This window comes from Podarcis vaucheri (genome assembly GCF_965113315.1).
Source record: "Podarcis vaucheri genome assembly, chromosome: 17".
NCBI lineage: Eukaryota > Metazoa > Chordata > Lepidosauria > Squamata > Lacertidae > Podarcis > Podarcis vaucheri.
In genome coordinates this window covers 36,791,075-36,812,787 of record NC_138755.1, presented here as the reverse complement: position 1 = coordinate 36,812,787, position 21,713 = coordinate 36,791,075, and the positions used below count along the sequence as shown (strand labels likewise).

Below are 21,713 nucleotides of genomic sequence, written 5' to 3'. Positions count from 1 at the left end.
AAGAGCAACCACAATCTTCTCATCCACCGGGAATCTATTTGTAGGACAGCACTAAAACGCACACACATGCACCATGTTTAAATTTATTTTTACACTTTCTCAGCACCTGTTGTTCTGTGGTTTGTTCGTTGTGGTCGGCTCATTATGCTGTTTTCTTATTGCGAACAAAAATAATATATTTCATTTAATGCACAGTTCCTTTTTTAAAACGTGCAAACACTTTAATATTGCAGGTTATTTTGGGCACTTCCTGCATATTTGAAGTTGGTTAAATGCAGTAGTAAAGATCAGAAAGTGAAGCAGCTCAGCATGTTACTAACCAATATAACTGATTCAGTGAGATGTATCTAGGTTTATGTAGGTGTATGTAGGTTTATAAGCAGTGCTTTTCTTCTAGAGAAAAGGGTGCCAGTACTGCTGTGGGTTAAACCACAAGGCCTAGGACTTGCCAATCAGAAGGTTGGTGGTTCGAATCCCCGCGACGGGGTGAGCTCCCGTTGCTCGGTCCCTGCTCCTGCCCACCTAGCAGTTTGAAAGCACGTCAAAGTGCAAGTAGATAAATAGGTACCATTCCGGCGGTAAGGTAAACAGCGTTTCCGTGCGCTGCTCTGGTTCACCAGAAGCGGCTTAGTCATGCTGGCCACATGACCCGGAAGCTGTACGCCGGCTCCCTCGGCCAATAAAGCAAGATGAGCGCCGCAACCCCAGAGTCGGCCACGACTGGACCTAATGGTCAGGGGTCCCTTTACCTTTACCTTTTACTCACCCTTAAGTTGTTGCAGTAAGTGCCACACTTTTAACCTGTGCTTTCTTCTAGAAAAAAAGAGCTGCCAATACAGCGTATTGAGTACCCCTTGAGTACCCCCGGGAAAAGCACTGTTTATAAGTACAGCGGTACCTCAGGTTAAGTACTTAATTTGTTCTGGAGGTCCGTTCTTAACCTGAAACTGTTCTTAACCTGAAGCACCACTTTAGCTAATGGGGCCTCCTGCTGCCGCCATGCCACTGGAGCACGATTTCTGTTCTCATCCTGAAGCAAAGTTCTTAACCCGAGGTAATATTTCTGGGTTAGCGGAGTCTGTAACCTGAAGCGTATGTAACCTGAAGCGTATGTAATCTGAGGTACCACTGTACTGCAAATGTGTTCATATAGGTTAATATACAAATGCAGTGGTGCCCCGCAAGACGAATGCCTCGCAAGACGAAAAACCCGCTAGACGAAAGGGTTTTCCGTTTTTCGATGCGCTTCGCAAGACGAATTTCACTATGGGCTTGCTTTGCAAGACGAAAACGTCTTGCAAGTCTTGCGTTTTTTTTCGCTCCCCCCCTTTTTCTAAGCCGCTAATAGCCTTTTAGCCGCTAAGCCTTTAATAGCCGCTAAACCGCTAATAGCGCTAATCCGCTAATAGGGTTGCTTCGCAAGACGAAAAAACCGCTAGATGAAGAGACTCGCTGAACGGATTATTTTCGTCTTGCGAGGCACCACTGTATGCACATATGTTCATATGCCGTTGTACTCAGGCTCATTTAGAAAAGTATGCTAGCTTCCCTCATAAACGTCCTGATAAATGAACGTAGGATCTCCTTTTCCCCCTCCACTCCCAATCATCATCCAAGCTTGTGGTTCCTTTCCATCCTTTTAGCTAAGAGGCTTCTTTGTGAGCTAGGCCATTTGTCCATCATTGTTTGAGGTCCAAACATTGGCAAAATACCCTGTCACTGATCCAGAGTGTTGTGAATGGTAGCCCCTCGCCGGCAATTGGTGGAGATTCCTAGAAATATCCCTGAGAGGATTATTTAACCTTTCAATTTAGGGGGCACAAAGCCTTGCTGATTAATGAACTTTCTGATGGATGCTGATAAGCGGCTCTGTTTCTTTATTTCCTCTAAAAGTGATTCCTCCTTCTGCCCCATATTACTATAATCTTAAACATAAAATGTGGCAAATAGATTAAAAAAAAAACAGCACTGAAGAGTTTATCTGGTTGGCAAACTGAAGGAGCTAAATTAAAATTGGTAATGAAAGCAGTTGGCTGAGCTCTGCGTATGGTTTTTAAAATGTGCTCTGTATTTTGAAGAGACTTATTCTCTAGCTTGCCTAGTAATGACTCTGCTTTTGGTGCACAGTCCGGGGCTGGCTTCTGTTATCCCCCCCAAAAATGAGTTGTGTTATCTGGATGACTGCAGACACATATGCATCCCCCTTTCTCACTGCATGGGCAGACAAGGTCGATAGCATTACAAGGTATTTGTGGCAGTGCTTGTTTCAGTTTTCAGAGCTGCCAGTTTCCAGCCAGATTTGAATTACAAAAGAAGAAGCTGGCATGAAAATTGAAAGGGTTTATCGGCTAGTCTGAAGCCTCATAGCACATTGCTTATTTATGCAGTCCATTTGCACCAGGAAATATATAAAAAAAGGAAATACATTTTTAAAATAAGGCCATAAAGACCCAGATATGTTTAAGATGGCAAATAAAATATAGATACCTATAATATCTTTCCAGGAAACGATTTCACTTAATGTTGCACATTACTTTAGAGGAGCATTTATGTTGCTGTCATAAATTTGTGTGTTTATGTCACTGTACAGGTAGTCTCTGGGGATTAAGCAGGAAGCCTCTGCTAACTTACTTTAAAATTAAAATAGAGGAAAGATAGGTCTGGAGCTTGAGAGCTCCATAAGAAATGGTTGGGAGTTTAATGCACCACCCTATTTAAATAATGCTTTTCATTCCATGTAAAATTAGCTATGGACCAGTGAGTATGTGGCACGACCTTTGGGGGAAATTAGGATGCTTTTTAAGCCATGAAGATTTTGGAGCGTTTAGAAGTTGGCTTGCATTTCTCAGTCTAGGGTGTGTGTGTGTGGGTGTGTGGGTGATATTGCAAATCAATATTTGAAAGTGCTACATATATGTAAGCTTCAAAAGATTATGTTCACAGTGGCTTTTTCTCTGTAGATTTTAACATTTTTCCATAGTGGTAGCTGCTATAATTTACATCTATTTACAATTCATTATGTAATGTCTATTCTGTAGAAGCTATTGTGTCATACCACTTGTACTATGTATTGAACAACTTACATGTCATTTTTCTGGCCATTTGCAAGTTCTAGCCCAATTAAAAAGCCTGCCATTTAAACAAAACCTAATATCATACTCCACTCTCTGACAGTATTCAGGTGCATTTAAGCATTTCCCATAAGAGCCCTTATCTTATGGGGTTTGGTCATAGCTACATGGAACCATTCCTAGCTTTAATCTTCAGATCAAAGTTCACAACCAGAATGCAATCTATGAAGGAAAAATGTAAACCTTTCTGGAGAAAGCTTTGGATTTTATTGGGTTTATTATGGAAAAAAAGTTTAATTTAAATAAGTCAAACATCAAGTCTGTTAACATTTTAAGTACTTTTACCTTAAAGTCAAAATGTTGACATTCACACTTCTATAAATTAGTAGTGTGTGCAGCTCTTTTTCATGAATTTTCAAAAGGATTGTTATTTTGTAGCATGTGTGACTTAATGATGCAATCACTCAATAGGACTGAAAAAGAAGAGAAAAACATCGAAAGGAGCTGTTCCGGTCTGTTGTGTACATAATACATGTTTCAAAAATCTGCCTAATTAAGGAATTACCCAGTGGAGTGGGAATCTATTGGGTGCGTGACATGATTCAAACCCCCCACCCGTCCAAAGAAAGTACACAATTATGACATTAAATTATATCCGGTATTGGCAATTTTTAAACTGGAAAAAATGACCCATGTAGTATGTCTCCTAAAAAGGATGAAATAGTTCATCATCTATACTTAATGGAGTGTTATTTGAGATAGAAAATTTTGCTTGTTTCTACTTACCATGATATGGTGCATCTGCTATTAACATGTATGTGTCACAGATTTGTCCTTCATATAAGAGGCAGACCGTTTTAACTATTAGAAACTTGCTTCTTAAATATTGCATCATCTTAATTGTCTATGTTGGTTATGCACATTGCAGGTTCATTTATGTATGTATCAGCAGGGCTCGTAACCACAAACTCCATTCTGCAGAATTTCTCCTCACTGTTAATTGCTTGCACCTGACATCAGCTACTAAGTTATTGCCTGATACTTAGCCATACCTTAGGTGCTCTACATATAATGTATATCGGGTGCATCACTGGTTACATTACCATAATAGTGTGTGTGGAGAGTCTTTGATGATTCAGAGGCACTTTTGCTTGCTTCAGCTTGTCTCAACCAATCTTTTTCTCCTTATCAAGTCAATGAAAGCTATTCTTGAACCAATCAGCTCTGCGGACCAGTCCTCGAGAACTAGACCTATAGTTTAGTTTAAAAGGTCGTGGAGCTTTTCACTCCACTGGGGAGATGAATGGAGCAACTGCTTCAAGATGAATACTTTATATCAGTTTCAAGGGTAAATTATGTAGTTTCCACTGAAATTATCGGGATGGAATGCACCTTTTGACACCTTTAAAAAGTTGTACTTGGTGACTGGCACCCGATTTGCTGCATATGTTAGGAAGCAGGTTTGTCCTCCTATCTGGTGTCTAGGAAATGTTGACTTTAAAAAGAGAGTTTTGCAGGCCTGTCCAATAATCTTTGAATTGCGCTCATTGGGTGGGGAAAGTTATAATTTGAGACTCCTGGTTCCAGTGACTATAATTATCTAGCTTCTCCCCTCTTTCCCATTCCAGTTCTATCTTTTTCAGCAACTTCACCACCATACATTTGCCTGGCCAATGCATAGCCGCTGCTTCTTCTTTCCCTCTGCCTATCACACTCAGATTGGAGAAATGGAATGAAGAAAGTGCATGAGTCTATACTGTAGTGTGGCGTGATTTCATTCAGGCTGTGTGGTCTGTCTGGATTAATCTTCTGGAGAAAGGAGAGGGCTTACACATGACAGTCACTTCCTCCTGCTCAGAGCCCTTCCGAGCAAATTGTGTTTCAGCTGAGGGCCGTTTGGTTAGCATATAATGCTTAGGATTTTCCCAAATGAAAGGTTGCAGTTTCCCTATGTGCTGTCTACTGCCTCCTGAAAACCTTTAAACATGATAGCAATGCAATGGAAAGAGCTCACAAAAAGGTGCTGCTACTGTAACATTTTAAGGATTCTCAGGAGAAAAAGACTTATAAATGAAGTGAAAGCGAGGAGTTGTGGCTGGTGGAATACAGTTTTAGATAGAAAAATCTGCTGTATTTTGGAAAGCTGTTTGTTTGCTGTGAATTTGGACACTTCTTAAGATACTGCAACCAAATTTTGCATGATGGTTCCTGAGATCAGGGAGCACGTTTAGATACAATTGGATATCATTTTGAATCAAGATGGCAGACTGAAACTTTCAGAATTCCACTGATTTTAACACCTAATTTTAAAACTGCACTGATTTGGGGGTTTCTTAGATTTCCCAAACAATGCCGGACATGACGTTGCTAGCTGACTATAATCCCAAAGCTATGGCTATGTTACATGCTCCTTCACTCCAATCTAGTGTGCCATCTTAGCTTGTCATCTGCATCTTCCTGGGCCTGACAGGTTTGTGTTCTTAAAAGCATTTCTGTGGTAGGGAAGAGCAAGTTTACTTTGGGATGAAGATTCTCGTACTGAAGATAGTGCCAGAGTATTCTGTATATAGGAAGTGAGAAGTAACAAATGCCTTGGTCAGATTCTAACTGGAAACTAAGCCTTATGAGGAACGATTGAGGGAGTTGGGTATGTTTAGCCTGGAGAAGAGAAGACTGAGAGGTGATAGGATAGCCATCTTCAAATATCTGTTGGACTGTCACATGGAAGATGGAGTAAGATTTTTTTATGGTTCTTCAGAGAACCAGTAGATTTCAAACTTTTTCTGTTTTGTTTTGTTTTTTATTTAACTGTTATAGTTATTACAAGTCATGAATAACTGTATTTTAAAGTTTAGCCTTAGGCTTAATTATTACCAAGTCTGAGAGGGAGAGAGAATCGCTCAGCTTCTTGTCTGAAGGAAAGGAAGGAAGGAAGTTTTACTCTGAAGTGAACTACTTTCCCCTCTCCAACAAAAAGGAAACTTCATAAAGTTTTCTGTTCCTGGAAATTTTTTTGGATTCATGTAATGAATTTCTGAAATTTTCCAAAACATAATCTAGAGGGGGAAAATAATAACCCACAGGCCTCACCTTTGAAACCAGGGAGATGGGACAAGAAAGAAGCCCAAGTAGGAAAGAAAGTTTGAGCAGTTCTGTATGTAGGCGACATTCACTATGTCCCACTTGTGAGATTTCTGTCCACATTACAGGAGGATAGCTGCAGCTACATAGATTTCAAGATTGTTCCAGTAAAGGATGGTGTAGTTCAGATGCATATTTGTTGGCTAAGATAAGCAAAAATTCATAGCAAAAATTCTGATGCAAACAAAGCTCAAGTTTGGGCTTATGGACTGTATCCAATAATATAGCATTAAATAAGCCTCCCATCAGAGACACGGGTGGCGCTGTGAGTTAAACCACTGAGCCTAGGGCTTGCCAATCAAAAGGTTGGCGGTTGGAATCCCCGCGACAGGATGAGCTCCCATTGCTCAGTCCCTGCTCCTGCAAACCTAGCAGTTCGAAAGCATGAAGTGCAAGTAGATAAATAGGTACCGCTCTGGCGGGAAGGTAAATGGTGTTTCCGTGCGCTGCTCTGGTTCGTCAGAAGCGGCTTAGTCATGCTGGCCACATGACCCGGAAGCTGCACGCTGGCTCGCTCAGCCAATAAAGCAAGATGAGCGCCACAACCCCAGAGTCGTCCGTGACTGGACCTAATGGTCAAGGGTCCCTTTACCTTTAAGCCTCCCATCAGTTCAATAATTTTCTCTTGCGCAACAGGGCTTCCCTCTGCATGACCCTTAAATCTGTTCTGGGAGTTCCACCAACTGTCCACAGCAGATTTGGAGAGGGTAGAGGGTGGGAAAGGGGGGAGTCACACGGCACAAGTGCAAATGCTTTCATGGACATTTTTATGTAGAGCAGAGATGAGGAACTGGATTTGGTGGATGGATAAGATTATGATTTCCCTGCCCTTAACATTTCCATCACCTGACTCCCAGTGATGCCAGGTTACCTTTTTATACCAGCCGAATGAGAGCTGGTATAAACTGATTAATGTCACAAGACTGTAACCTCAGATTCAGGAGATCTTGGAAGATTAGTAAGCAATTGTCGCTTTTTGTGTTTTATTCTTTTTTCACAATCTTGCCATTAAACATTTCTCTGCTGCATAAGATTTGGTTTTATGAGATTTGGGTTTGTTATTATTTATTATTATAATTTTTGAATTTATATACCGCCCTATACCCAGAGGTCTCAGGGCGGTTCACAGAATAAAATCCGAATATAAAACCACATAATACATAATCAAAATAAAAGCAATAATCCAATAACCCCCCCCCCAAAAAAAAAACCACATCTTAAAAGGACATAGGATGTCAATCAAATCAACCAAAGGCCTGGTTAAAAAGGAATGTTTTTGCCTGGCGCCTAAAGGTGTAATAATGAAGACCCCAGGCAAACTTCCCTGGGGAAAGCATTCCACAGATGGGGAGCCACTGCAGAGAAGGCCTGTTCTCATGTTGCCACCCTCCGGACCTCTGGAGGAGGAGGCAGACAAAGGAGGGCATCAGGTGATCTCAGGGTCCGGGCAGGTTCATATGGAAAGAGGCAGTCCTTGAGGCATTGCGGTTATGAGCTGTTTAAGGCTTTATAGGTCAAAACCAGCACTTTGAATTGGGCCCGGAAACTCCAGTGCAGTCAGACCAGGATTGGTGTAATATGCTCAAACCATCTTACCCTGGGGAGCAACCTGGCCACTGAATTCTGCACTAGCTGAAGTTTCCGAACCATCTTCAGAGGCAGCCCTACGTATAACTCATTGCAGTATTCTAACCTTGAGGTTACCAGAGCATAGACAACAGTAGTTAGGCTATTCCTGTCCAGATAGGGGTTCAGCTGAGCCACCAGCTGAAGCTGATGGAAGGCACTCCGGGCCACTGAGGCCACCTGAGCCTCGAGCAACAGCAGAGGTTCCAGGAGTACCCCCAAGCTACAAACCTGTTCCTTCAGAGGAAATGTAACCCCATCAAGAGCAGGCAATCTCCCACCCACCTGGTCTAGGGAACCACCCACTAACAGTGTCTCAGTCTTATCTGGATTGAGTTTTAGTTTGTTGGCTCTCATCCAGTCCATTACCCAGGCAGGACACTGGTCCAGCACTTCCACTGCCTCGCCTGCAGATGTAAAGGAGAAATAGAGTCGAGTGTTTTCTCAAAAACAAGTTGCAAACTTGGTGGATCGGGGGAATGCCCTGGATGTAGTGCATCTTGAGTTCAGTAAGGCCATTATATTCTTGTGGGGAAGGTGGGAAAATGTGGTCTGTCTTCATGTGTCCTGTGGATGATTTCGTGTCTCTTCCCCCACACCCTGGCAGTAGTACACCTGTCCCTCCTCGTACCAACCTGTTTTCTGAATTCCAGATAATTTCAAAAATAGTTTGCAGTGTGACACAGGAGGCGATGGTTAAGTGGGAAAAAGTCAAAAGAGCAATCCAGGTCACTGGAGTCTTGGATCTGACTAAAGGAGCTTTTTGGATTCTGGCCAAAAGTGTTGTTCAAATCTCATACTGCATGGTCAGCTGTGGGAATATTGTAGTGTGCTTTCACTGAATGCTGTGGGAGTACTTGAAGCTGCAGCTAAGTGGGTATGTACCTGAACAGAAATCTGGATAGGAGACTGTTTGGGAGTGACTCATAAGAGCAGGGTGTAAATATAATAAATAATTTTTAGCATCATTCTTGAGCAAATTTCTCCCAAGTCACATATGAATGAAAAGAAATTAGTGTTCATTTCATGTCATGCTGGTTTTTTTCCTTGTGTACGTGTGTAGTTGGAAGATAGAGCAGGGGAAAAATGTGAATAGGCAATTCCTTTTAATTAGTGAAATTTAAGTCAGATGCATATCTTAAGAAGTAATGAGCTTCATAAAAGCAAGACCTCATTGGATCAAAGTCAGTTTAAGATAAGGGCATCTCAAGGTCACAGAAAGAGCTGCCCAGCAGTTCCATTTGCATAAAAAATTACTGTCAGAAATAGGCGGTGGAGGCAGCCCTGGCATTTTGATCTCTTGGCCTTTGTCATGGAGATTCCTTGCAGAGAAGGGAGGAAGGCCAGTGTCCCAGATAATGATTAACTGTTTTAATGGCATTCATTCATTCATTCACTCATTCCGCACTAACTACTCATGCAGAAAAAAGGGTTATGTAAAATGACATTAGAAGAAAATCATTTGTAATCGTTGCATCGGGGCTGCACTTTGAGGAGACATTAGGAGTAAATCCGTGGCGTGGTAGGCTTATGCTTTATCTTCTGATATTTACTGAGTTTACTGGTGCATGAAAAGCTTTCAGCAAGAATAGCAGATGGGATGGACCTTTCATAGGTAATGCTATCTACTGGGTTATTACTTCTATATATTGATAGTGAAGTAATCTTCAAGATATCACCCTACAAAATATAGATTATTTAAATGTTTGTAACAAAAAATCCTATAACACAGAGCAGCTACTATCATGAATACTTCATTTTGTACCTATTGGATCAGAGGCCTTAAATGCTTTTTAAAATCTGAAATAATGAGAATATAGTGAGCTTGACAACATATTGGGTTTCTTTTCTTTCTTTCCCCCCTCTCCTTTGCCTTTTGGACAGCTGTAGGGAGATATGCATAGTTAATCTGAATAGCAAGTATTCAATTTAATTTGTCTCCTTAAATCTGACCTTTTCTATTACATAAACAAAAGGAGGTGCCCTGCAGACATCTTTTGATGTTACACGAACACACATTCTTCATGCATCCAAAACTCCTTAAGGATTTTTGCAAGATTTATAGAACAGAAAAACAGGCTCCCATTGTTTCTACTTCCAGTTGCTGATGTACAGTCATGTCCCAATGGAAAAAAAAAATTGTTGCTATACTTTCTATACGCTGGGGAGCAGGATAATATTGGTTGGAAATATTTCCACTCATTATTACCAATTTACTAAAATAAGCAGCTCTGGAACAAAAACATTGATAAGCAGCAATTTTTAATCTGTCTGCTATTTGCACTCAACAGAAAATAGAATCATAAAACTGTAGGTCTACAGATGTAGGTTTATTTACCCTTTTTATATTCCATACAATTATTTTAAGAGTGGCTAAGAGGCTATATATCGCGCTGATGAATAGGTTCTGTGATATATGTTTATTTCATAAAATAGAAGACAGATTATTTTTCCTTTTCAGTAAGTTAATATTGTGTTACCCCAAGCATTATTTTAAGAAATCAGAAGTTGCCATCCACAAGGATAGCCAATGTAGTCCCCTCCAGATGTTTATGCATTCTAACTCCCATTATCCCTGACCATTGACCAGGCTGGCTGGACCTGATGAGAGTTGGAGTCCAGCAATATCTGGATGGCCCCACATCAGCTACTCCTGTCTTATCCCAAGTTCAGCACATGGTCTTTTTAGTATTGTGTACCTTGACGCGGTGGGACTCGGGTGGCGCAGGGACGTTGGTGGCGCTGTGGTCTAAACCACAGAGCCTAGGGCAGGGGTCAGCAACCCACGGCTCCGGAGCCGCATGTGGCTCTTTTACACCTTTGCCGCGGCTCCGGGGCGGATACTAGCGAGGGGAGGAGGCGCATTGTGCGCCCCGACACTCCCCACTGTGGCGAGCGCTGTACTGGCTGTGACGTTGCATGGGGGTGGTGCGTGCGTTAGTCACGCACCGTCCCGACGTCATCTTCCCGCCCGCTGTCAGATATATTTGTTTTAAATGTCGCAATGGTTTTGTGGCTCCCAGTTTTTTTTCCTTCGGAAACGGGTCCAAGTGGCTCTTTTTGTCTTAAAGGTTGCAGACACCTGGCCTAGGGCTTGCCGATCAGAAGGTCAGTGGTTCGAATCCCCGTGACGGGGAGAGCTCCCGTTGCTCGGTCCCTGCTCCTGCCAACCTAGCAGCTCGAAAGCACGTCAAAGTGCAAGTAGATAAATAGGTACCGCTCCAGCAGGAAGGTAAACGGTGTTTCTGTGCGCTGCTCTGGTTCGCCAGAAGCGGCGTAGTCATGCTGGTCACATGACCCGGAAGCTGTACACCGGCTCCCTCAGCCAGTAAAGCGAGATGAGCGCCGCAACCCCAGAGTCGTCCATGACTGGACCTAACAGTGATGGGTCCCTTTACCTTTACCTTTACCTTAACTACAAGGTTTTTCCAGGGTGTCAGAAGTAGTTCTTTCTCACCCTTGAATCTAAGGACCTGTTCATCAGAGACAGCTAGTGCAAGCAGATAACTCTGAAAAGGTTAAGGATCTAGCTGTAAGTTTGCTAAACACACATTTATAAAGATACTTAGGTCACAGTTTTACACAGCTTACCTGGGAATAAGCCCCACTGAACTCAACAAGACTTGTTTCCAAGTACAGTTAAGTACTTAATTCGTTCCGGAGGTCTGTACTTAACCTGAAACTGTTCTTAACCTGAAGCACCACTTTAGCTAATGGGGCCTCCCGCTGCCGGAGCACGATTTCTGTTCTTATCCTGAGCAAAGTTCTTAACCTGAAGCACTATTTCTGGGTTAGCAGAGTCTGTAACCTGAAGTGTATGTAACCTGAAGCGTATGTAACCTGAGGTACTACTGTACACATTTTAAAGATTGTGCTGTTAAAAAAAATGCATCAAGACAGATCTTAGAACTTCACGCACTTTTAGCAGAATTTACATCTAGGCTAAGACCCCATGAACATACAATTAGTCTAGCTTCCAGATAAATGTGTATGGAAACGCAGCCTTAGCTGATAAATGAGGTTAATTCAAAATCTAGAATTGGGTGACAACTCTAATTGTACTGTTATTGATTAGGTTGTAGGTGTGTGTTGCTAAACTATTTTAATTAGTTGTATTTGGGATCTTGCTATGTGTAATTCTTGCTGTTTTTTCTGTTGCAGACCAGGCCGGGACCACTGAAGCAGGCTGAAACACAAGTTGAACATTCTGATTCCATGTACTGTTACAACTGTGCAGAGAAAGGCCACTATGGATATGTAAGCCCTAGCAGCGTCTAACTTTGCTTCTGATTATTCTGTTAAGAAGAAAGCATTGATCACGTACCCCTACTCAGCAGTTTAGAGACTTCAGCCACTCAGAATAGCTAGGCTAGTTGGAAATTTCAACACAGAATAAGGCCTTAGGCATACAGTCAGCTCACAGCTTGTGTGCATTGCATTACCTTGCACGACCCAGCTTTACGCACTTGGTGGCCAGCCAGTTGCAATTGCACAAATTTAAAGCACATAAGGTGGAAAGCTTAAAAGTGCTTTCTGCGCTGGGTTTTTCTGCTGCAGAAAGAACTTTTAAGTTCTCTGCCTTGCTTACTGGGTTCTAGGGTGCTCTTGTGTGGATTCTGGGAGGCTCCCATGAGAATTTCCAATACCTCACAAGGTTCACCAGCTTTAGAAAAGTAGGCATAGTCACCAGGAGTTGTTCTGGAGTTGTTCTGACTATATGCAATTTTAGCTTTATGCGCAATTCCCTGGAACGTAACTCCTGTGCAAGTTGTGGGTCTACTTACTGTATTTTATAAATAACATCTGATCTTACCCACAGCTAAATGTGATCAGCTCTGGAGAGAAAGGCATTTGTTTCACTTCCTCTCTCCCTGTTACTTCTGAGGATGGGAGAAGTTGAGAACATAGTGAGGTTGCAGCGAATGTATGTGCAGTGACACCAGAATAGTTGTGTGTGTCCAAAATTTGCTAAACCACACTTTAGTATGATGTGCAAACAGCCTGTTGCTGGGAGGAATAAGTGGGGGTGACCTTGCATGGATAGAGTTGGCCGTCTAGGGTGGGTGGACAAAGCTGTGGTGGAGCTATGAGCAGTGTCATGCTCGGGAGCACCAGCAAACCCTGATCAGAAAAGGGAAATAAGGTGGAAGGTGAAAAAGGTTTATCATTTGATCTCTGTTGCCGTTGACATAATCACACCTGCCTTTCCTGTCCAAGCACCACATTCCCTGAGGGATAAGCAGCACCAGTAGCTGATTCCACAAATGCCTCTGCAGGTTTCCTGCATTTCCCCATAATTTGCAGGGGTGCTGCATGTTGTCTCCGTTGCATCCCCTGTCTCCCACAATGACTTGGCTCATGGGTGAGATGTGTCTGATGCCCATATTGGCCTGTTGGGTCCAGGCAACCTAACCTGATGCCGCAACCTTGCTCATCTCACAGGTGAACTGGGAAGAAGCGAGTTCCCCATTTTCTGTGGTTGATCCTGGGGTGGTGCCTACCCAGAGGGAATTCCTCAAGTTCACGCCCTGATTTAAAGGGTTTATTTCCAGAGATATCTAGGAATCTGTCAGTACTGCCCTGCAACCCCTCAGTGGCAGGTCTTCTGCCAAACGATTGCATAAGGAACAGGAAAAACTTAAGTCCCGGGGGCAGGCTCTGTAGCCTGTGCACCCTGAGCCCTCATCCTGATATCTGGCTACAGGTGCTCCGTTTTTTTCCTTCGGTTCCCGCCAACCACCTACACATTTTTTTCACTAGCCTCCTGTAATGCTTGGCGAGCTGAGTGGATGTTTTCCAGTGTGATAAAATTGGTTTCTGGTTTCCTGCTTTGATGGCTGAGGATATGTCCCTTTTCCCACAGTCTATCAGCCAGCGCAAAGAATTTTAATCAAGGTTTGGGGAGGTTGTGTTCATCACTCGAGGCTGTGACAAATAAAGTCAAGATCCACTACAGATGGCAGAGTACCAACTTCCCCCTTGTTTTCCAGCCCTGAAATGCCAGGATTTTAGGTCGAGGAGTGGAGCTATGGATTTGTGTAATGTAATTGCTCGTGTGGGATGGCAAATCCAGTGTGTTTTTCCTGGTGCGATGGGACACACGTTCCTTCAGACCTTTGTCATCTTTGAGGTTATCTGTCAGTTCCCTCTCCCCCAACTCAAACCATAAGTGGTGAGGTGTCTGGTGGGGAATTCGAATGGGTTCCCTATCTGTATCTGTAGAAAGGCTCAACATTTTCTCCTCAGAACAGGGATCTGAGCAATCTGGGCAGAGAATAGGAGTGTTCCTATTTGAAAAGCAACTAGGGGGTTAAAGGGACAAGCCAGAGACAGTTGTTGAGAAGAGTTAACATTTCTGGAACATTTCAAAGTTATGCTCAGAAACGGCAAGACTATAAATTGAAAGAGCCAACCCAACATTACCTAAATTGCAAAGGGCCTCTTGTAGCAATTCGGAGTTTGTGCCCACTGCTGCTAGGCTGAAGAAAGTGGAGGATTTGTAGATGTGCCTTGCATTCACATTCCAAGCTGTCAGTCAGATAGAACGCTTCTCAGGTGTGTTGGTAGCAGGCTGAGCTTTCCGTCCTCTGTGTGTTGGCTGTGGTGCTAAGGAGCATCCCCCAGAGTATTTAACGGTACAAAGTGTGTGGCAGCTTACCTGAAAGAGAGAGGTCTGAGAAAGTGCGTGTCATACACTATTGAGATGGTTGTTCAGTGCAGTGATTTATTATTTTTTTAAAAGAAAAGAAAAAAGCTGGAGTTCTTGCTTCTGGAGGCTTGTGCTTTTTTCACCCACTAGGGCTTTACTGTCAGCGTATTGAGGGGCGCAAAGGCCATCTGTCTGTGGCATAAGTTTTAGACTTTGTGCAACATCTCCAAGAAGACACTGGGAGAGGGGGGAGCGTGTTCCACAGCCATCAGAGATTAGCCGTGCTTCTTCACCTAGCCTTATCTGAAAGTATTTAGGGGAGAAGGGGTCTTAGAAAACATGTGGTACAAACAGATGGAAAGTCACTGGCAATTCTTCCTTTTCAGAAACACTCAGCTGTAAATTTCCTACCAACAGATTTTTTTTTTTAAGTTCTCAAATGTTTGAAACATGGTTTTCACTAAAAAAACAAACAAACCCCAACACCTTTCGTTCCACATGCCCTTTGCTTATTGATGGTGACCTATCATGGAGAAGCATAGAGTATTCAGCATGAAGAGGGAGATGTATTCATCCAACCTGGTCTGCATGTCCTTTTTCCTCCATCCCCAGACATTTGAAACACCTGGCCCTTCAAGCCAATTAAGTGTGTGTGACCTGATCTATGCCCTTCAGCAGCAGCAAGATGATGTAGCCTGTGCTATCAGGAGTGAAAGGAGGCACTCCGCTTGCCTCAGTTCTCTCAACATTCCCAGCTGCCTTTCTCTGCAAGAAGCTAGAGAACAGGTGGTTGGCCTCCGACTTCCAATTAGCTAAAGCTGCAGGCTATTTCTTCAAGGATTCCAGAATTTTTTCTGGCTCCCATCAGTCTCTGGGGGCAGACCACTGAATTTGGTTCTCAACCTCTGCAGTGGTTACAGGTAGTTTTGAAGTCAAACCTGACCTCCGGCTCAGGTATCAGCTCTCCTGTCTGTCAATTGCTTTATGATACAGTGGTAGCTTGGAACTCGAATGTAATCTGTTCCGGAAGACCGTTCGACTTCTGAAACGTTTGAGTTCCGAGGCGCAGCTTCTGATTGGCCGACAGCTAGATTTTTGCACAGCAGAAGCCACGTAGGACATTTGTGTTCCGAAGAATGTGGAAAACTGGAGCACTTCTGGGTTTTGGGCGTTCAGGAGCCCAAATGTTTGAGAACAGAGCCGTTCAAGTTCCAAGGTACCACTGTGGTTTGTTTTTTATGTGAACTGTTTGTGTGTTTTTTGATATCAGAACGTTAGGATAGGATATTCCTATAAATTAAGATATATATATATATTTTAAAAAAAATTACTGTCCAAGTTCACCTCCTCCAAATTATGCACCAGATATTACCCTTACAGTTAGTTGGTGATGATACTCAAAGAGGAGCAGAGAAATGTATTTCTCTTGTAGACCAGCCACCTCTGGTTTCACATAAGGATATTAGCTAATGTCAGTTATCAACCATCTCTTCACCCCCAAGTCAGCAAAACCAACTGATGTCGGTTCATTTGGCTTGTTTTCCTGGATAGGGTTTGAGTTACTGAATCTAGCAGAAAGAGAAAATGTGCCTTAAAAGTTGCCATTAAAATATTACTTTGCAGGAATGTTCAGAGAGGCGGATGTTTGGAGGGACATTTCCTACTTCCCCCTTCATCTATTACTATGATAGCAATTATGATTTCAAGAGGCGTCGTCAGAGAATAAAGAAAAAAGTGCAAGGTATGATATAAATTTGTTGAGCTTTCTAAGTCCACATTTTTGTTTTGCTCCTCTTTAACCATGGCTGCTGTTAGGTTTTCTGCTTCTTGACTTAATCTGGATAATTTAAAGGAGTAGAAGTGGGGATATTTCAGAACCAGGATGAAACAACAAGTATTTACCTTCTCTGATTATATGGCTCCAGACAGACCTGCCTGAAATTCAGGCTTCAGAGTACATAAACGAAGAGGAGAAATATTTTACAGTTATGGGATGATTTACTGAGCACTCAAGCCACAGTTGATCTTTACTGAGAAATTGGGGTTCTTTTTTAGCTTCATTGTATGTTTAAGCTGCTGCATTTAGATGAAATGTTCTGAACTCTTCAACCAGTGCTCAAATTTGTGGCTTTTTATTCCCAAAACACTGGAATGCAGAGTTGGCATTTTGATAAAAGGTAAATCATGTTATTTTGAAACCTGCCTATAACTTCCAACTACTTTACTGGGCGATATTGGCAACTGTTGCCATTACATTTCCTATTTGAGGTTGAGCATATACCTCTAACAGTTATAAAGCTTGGGGGGCTTAAGATCGGTATGAACTCAATGATATAGCTGTAAAAGATTTTTAACATTGCTCATAGTTTCTGGCTGCAGCTGACCTAAAAAATGGATGAGTATCCATATTTCATCGAACTGCTTAATTACTTTGCATGCAGGATGCCCTACAAAGCCTTCAAATTGTGTGTGTGTGTGTATCAATCATTTGACCTCTTAAGTATCATCAAGTGTCTTGGTTTTTACAGAACTTCAAGATGCAGGCCTTGTGCCAAAGGCTCTGAAGAGACCACGCATAGACAATGGCCATAAGAAAAAGAAGAGAGGAGATAAGCATCCTAAAAAGCTGAAGAAAATGTCCCAGGCCAACATACCCAAAGGAAGGAAGGATAAGAAGGTGGTCCAGAGTAACTATAACATGGAAGAGGACTTTCCCAGAGGTGGTAACAGGGATGCTCTTAAAAAGAGCAGGAAAACCAGGGCACAGGGCACCTTTGGCCTCCCAGCAAATGGAGGCCAAGCAGAAATCCTTCAGGTTTCTCTGAAGACAGCAAAAAAGAGGAGGAAGAAGAAACGGAGAAAGAACACAAGTGGTAGCTCTCCCAGGGATGAGAGTTTATTCCTGATAAAACAGAGGAAGAAGAAATCAAAGCAGAAACAGAAACCCAATTTGTGATGGAAGGGGGAGTGGATGTGGGGTTGGGGGTTAAGCTTGAGACAGCTTTCACACCATCACCCACCCACACCCCATGGAACATAAAACCAGACATAAGTGCAGGCTGGGATACAAAAAAACAAAAACCCAGTGAGTTTGCCTGTGCCATTTCATTTGGTTTGTGACAAAAATGATTAATGTATGCGAGATTATACATTGTACTTGTTTTCTACAACTTCTGTATTTGGATTGAACGTGGGGGGTAAGGGGTTGTGCTACAGAGTCAAAGCAAAATGAGGATTGGTCCACTGTGTTGCATACAGTCTTTTTTCTCTTTTTAAAAAAATAAATCCTGCTGTTTGTTAAAGCACTTCTCTTTAGCACATGTGCTTTATTTCCATGCAGGCTTTAGAGAAGAACTTCGCAGAGGGCGTGGATATTGAACAAATTGACTTAAAGCTGCTTCACATGTTTGACAGAAATGGGAACAGAATTACATACAACCTAACAGCAGGAGTCACTTTGTGCTGTTTCTGTTGGTGCTTCTGTAGGATGTGTGAAACGGGTCTAGGAAACAGGATACTGAAGAGAGTTCTCATCTACATCCTAATTTATTTTCATCCCAGAGTTGATCCATGATGTCGCCTTCTTCGGCATTCTTCTGCCTTGAGGAATATGCTGAACTGCCTTTAACTTGTCATAGATGCATCACCACAAGTTGGACTGGCAAGTCTGGTTGTAAGAGCTAGTCTTTTATGTAGGAAGGCTTCAATTCTGAAATCTCAGCCTCTCAGGTGCTCTCCTGCTGCATTTCAAGGGGCTTACTAGTAAGTGACTTCATGGTTGTCTCCTAATATATTTAACTTGCCAACAAACAAAAGAAGTTAAATTATTATTATTTTATTTAAAAAACCCCAATTTAAATAGTTAATTAAATCTTCATAGAGATAGCTATTCAAGTTATAAAGATAATGATTGTGTAAGAAGTATACCTGTTCTTAGAAATAACATGACATATAATTCAGTTGCTTTAAAATTAGGTAATTTTGTAACTGAATTACAGTTAAAATTTTAAGGTAGGAATAAAATGCAGTATTCAAGCTGGAAAATAACAATTTTAGTGCCTTCCTTGTTTCTTTAAAATCACACTTATACTGTCTTAACATTAATACTGCCAACCCGTGTTAGCTCTAACTCAAGGATTTTGGGCTGTTTCACACACTACTTTTTCTGAGCCTGACATTAATCTCCATGTTGGAAAAGGTAGCCTTGGTACTATACAATAGCACTGAAACCTTATTGTCATGATAAACCACTTTTCTAGTAAGAGCTGTATCCAATTATATCCCTCCCTTCCCTGACAGAATGCTTTTTGATTCAGCAAAGGTTTCTGTGAGTTGAAAGGGGGAGGGGAGTGATTTTTCACTGAATTCTCCCTTCCTATCCGGCCCCCTCCCTCAACCTCCTTCACAGGGTTGGAGGAACCTTTAACAGTGTGGAAAGGGGCACAGTGGACTCTGAATGAGAGAGGAAGCTTTTGTAGGGGGGGGGGCAACTCTTCTGTCCCTCCCCCACTCCTTCCTGCTCTGCTGAATGAAAGATCCATCAGTGGAAGGCGGGGCACAGTTGCAGTGGAGCCTAAGCATTTAACATAAGCAGAATCCTGCTTGATCAATATGGCTAGCCAGTTGGCTATGGGAGATCATAAGTGAGGCATGATGGAAATACCTCTCTTCTGCTTAGGGACCCCAGCAACTGACACTCAGAAGCCTATTGCCTCTTATACTGGAGGTAGTACCTAGACTTCATGACTATTGACCATTCCCTCTATGAATTTGTTTAATCCTGTTTCCAAATCAACCAGATTGATGGCCATCACTACATTTTCCATAGTTCTAGCTGTGTGATTTGTAAGAAGTACCGTATTTTTTGCTCTATAAGACTCACTTTTCCCCTCCTAAAAAGTAAGGGGAAATGTGTGTGTGTCTTATGGAGCGAATGCAGGCTGCGCAGCTATCCCAGAAGCCAGAACAGCAAGAGGGATCGCTGCTTTCACTGCACAGCAATCCCTCTTGCTGTTCTGGCTTCTGAGATTCATAATATTTTCTGTCTTGTTTTCCTCCTTCAAAAACTAGGTGCGTCTTATGGTCTGATGCATCTTATAGAGCGAAAAATACGGTATTTCCTTTTGTCTGTCCCGAGTCTTTCAGCATTCATTGGATGACTGTGGCTTCAATTATAGGAGAGCGTTCAAAACTTCTTTCTTTCCACTGTCTTAGCACCATGCATAATTTTATAGCTTCTTTTTCATCCTCCCCCTCCCTTACACACCATTTTTTTCCTAAACCGAAAAAGCTCCAAGCTTCATATCCTCATACAAGAATTTCTCCAGCAACTTGATTTTGTTAGCTGAAAATGAAAATGAAAATAAACCCACCACAATATAATCTTATTGGGCCAGTTCTGTTCTGGTGCCTAGACAATCTAATGGGATGGTCTACCCCATGGGTAGGCAAACTAAGGCCCGGGGGCCGGATGCGGCCAAATCACCTTCTAAATCCAGCCCACGGACGGTCTGGGAATCAGCGTGTTTTTGCATGAGCAGAATGTGTCCTTTTATTTAAAATGCATCTCTGGGTTATTTGTGGGGCATAGGAATTTGTTCATTTATTATTATTTTTAAAAAATATAGTCCAGCCCCCACAAGGTCTGAGGTGACAGTGGACTGGCCCCCCTGCTGAAAAAGTTTGCTGACCCCTGGTCTACCTAGTCTGTGAGGTTGTAGAAATTGACATATAAATGTAATTGTGATTATGCAGAACACCATGCGTGCAAGTTACAGGAGTGAGGAGGCAGAGTCGAAAAAGAGCTTAACAACTTGGAGCCCATAAATAAGAGACAAATAGTGGAGCTAGATGACATCATATTGGCTGGCTTGAAAAATTAGATGAGAAGCAACTTTCAAAACAGTAAAGAAGAACAAACATATAGCAATAATCTTAGCAAGGTAGGATGATAAACTGCAATATTTAGGCAGTATTTAAACTGTATGAGTATCCTGCACAATTCTGTTCAATGACATGTCTGTCCTCCACATGTTTATTTTGGGTCAGTATAAATTACCAGTTCCTATTTTATCTCTTCAAAGCTATATGTCATCCCCATGTGTTGGGTTTTGTTTCTTTTTAAAGAACTCTTAGTCTTTACCCTGAAGTTGCCTGGAACTGAATAACATTCTTATCCCCGGAGAGGAAGATGTCTCAAGGTTGCAGTTGACGTGCACTGGCAAAGTATCACAAGGGACTCTCCATTGTAAGAATAAATAAGGGGCTTCCATTTAACAAGAGAAGATGGGAAGCAGGAATGATCTGGTTCTGCAATGGTTTGGGTGGGGAATTGTTCAAGGTATGAACAAGTGGCAAGAATATACTTAGTTAATTATTTGCTGTGGGCTTCAGGTGGATAGTTCTGTAAGAGGAAAACATGCAGCAATTTCTGAAGTCTGCTTATCTTCTGCTTGTAGCAGAATATGAATTCTGAGGAATTGAATTGACAAGGAGGCAAGAAATGCTAAGGCGTTGGAACACTTACTTTCAAAGCTGCCGAAGTTTAATACTACAATGCACGCACAACAGAAATGACAAAGGCTTCCTGTATCTGGTGTTAGCATTTCAGTATTATCAGGCTTGACAAAAAGCAAGGTAAAAAATAAAATAAAATCCATGCCACAAAGGTCTAAATTCCACATCAAGGAGAAGAAGCTGTCTTCTGCAAACTCTGTTGCTGATGAAAGTTCAGCGTATTTTCATGATTCATCTAGTTTTGTGTAATTTGGTTTGCCAAACATAACGCAGAAATGCAGAGTGGGAGAGAGTAAATGACATGTTCAAAGATGGGGAGGTATGGCAGTCTGAAAAATGGCCCTGTTACACAGAAAAACAAACAAACATTATGCACATTGATTCTGCATATTTTGGGTTATTTTACGTAATTTATTTCGCATCAGATAGTGATGGGAGAAGGCAATAAATTGTTACTGGATTTTTAAGGCTAGGCTGACACTTTGGGCCACTTGGATATAACAACCTTAGTTTAATATACCATAGTTTATTAAACTGAGAATGAATGCCATGCCTGTGCCTCTTTCACCTCCCTCCGTTTGACACTTCTATCCTGGTTTGTTTAAGCCAGTCTCCTCTGACACCCAGACCAGAAAACTAGTTTAATCTCAGATGACTAACCAAGATACGAAGCCAGGCTCAGAAAGCTGGTTGCCAAAAGAAACTTCGTG

General features: G+C 42.1%; 1 protein-coding gene across 3 annotated transcripts in view; it reads left to right on the top strand.

Annotated features, from left to right (window-relative positions):
- Positions 1-17,792, top strand: part of ZCCHC7 (zinc finger CCHC-type containing 7) — a 120,379-nt gene extending 102,587 nt beyond the window's left edge. For all 3 annotated transcript variants that reach the window (XM_082204938.1, XM_082204940.1, XM_082204939.1), the window contains exons 7-9: positions 12,000-12,095; positions 16,111-16,228; positions 17,016-17,792. In XM_082204938.1, coding sequence (XP_082061064.1) covers positions 12,000-12,095; positions 16,111-16,228; positions 17,016-17,443 — 642 coding nt within the window. In that variant the 3' untranslated portion in view covers positions 17,444-17,792. The remainder of the gene's footprint in view (positions 1-11,999; positions 12,096-16,110; positions 16,229-17,015) is intronic.
- Positions 17,793-21,713: the final 3,921 nt, after the last annotated feature.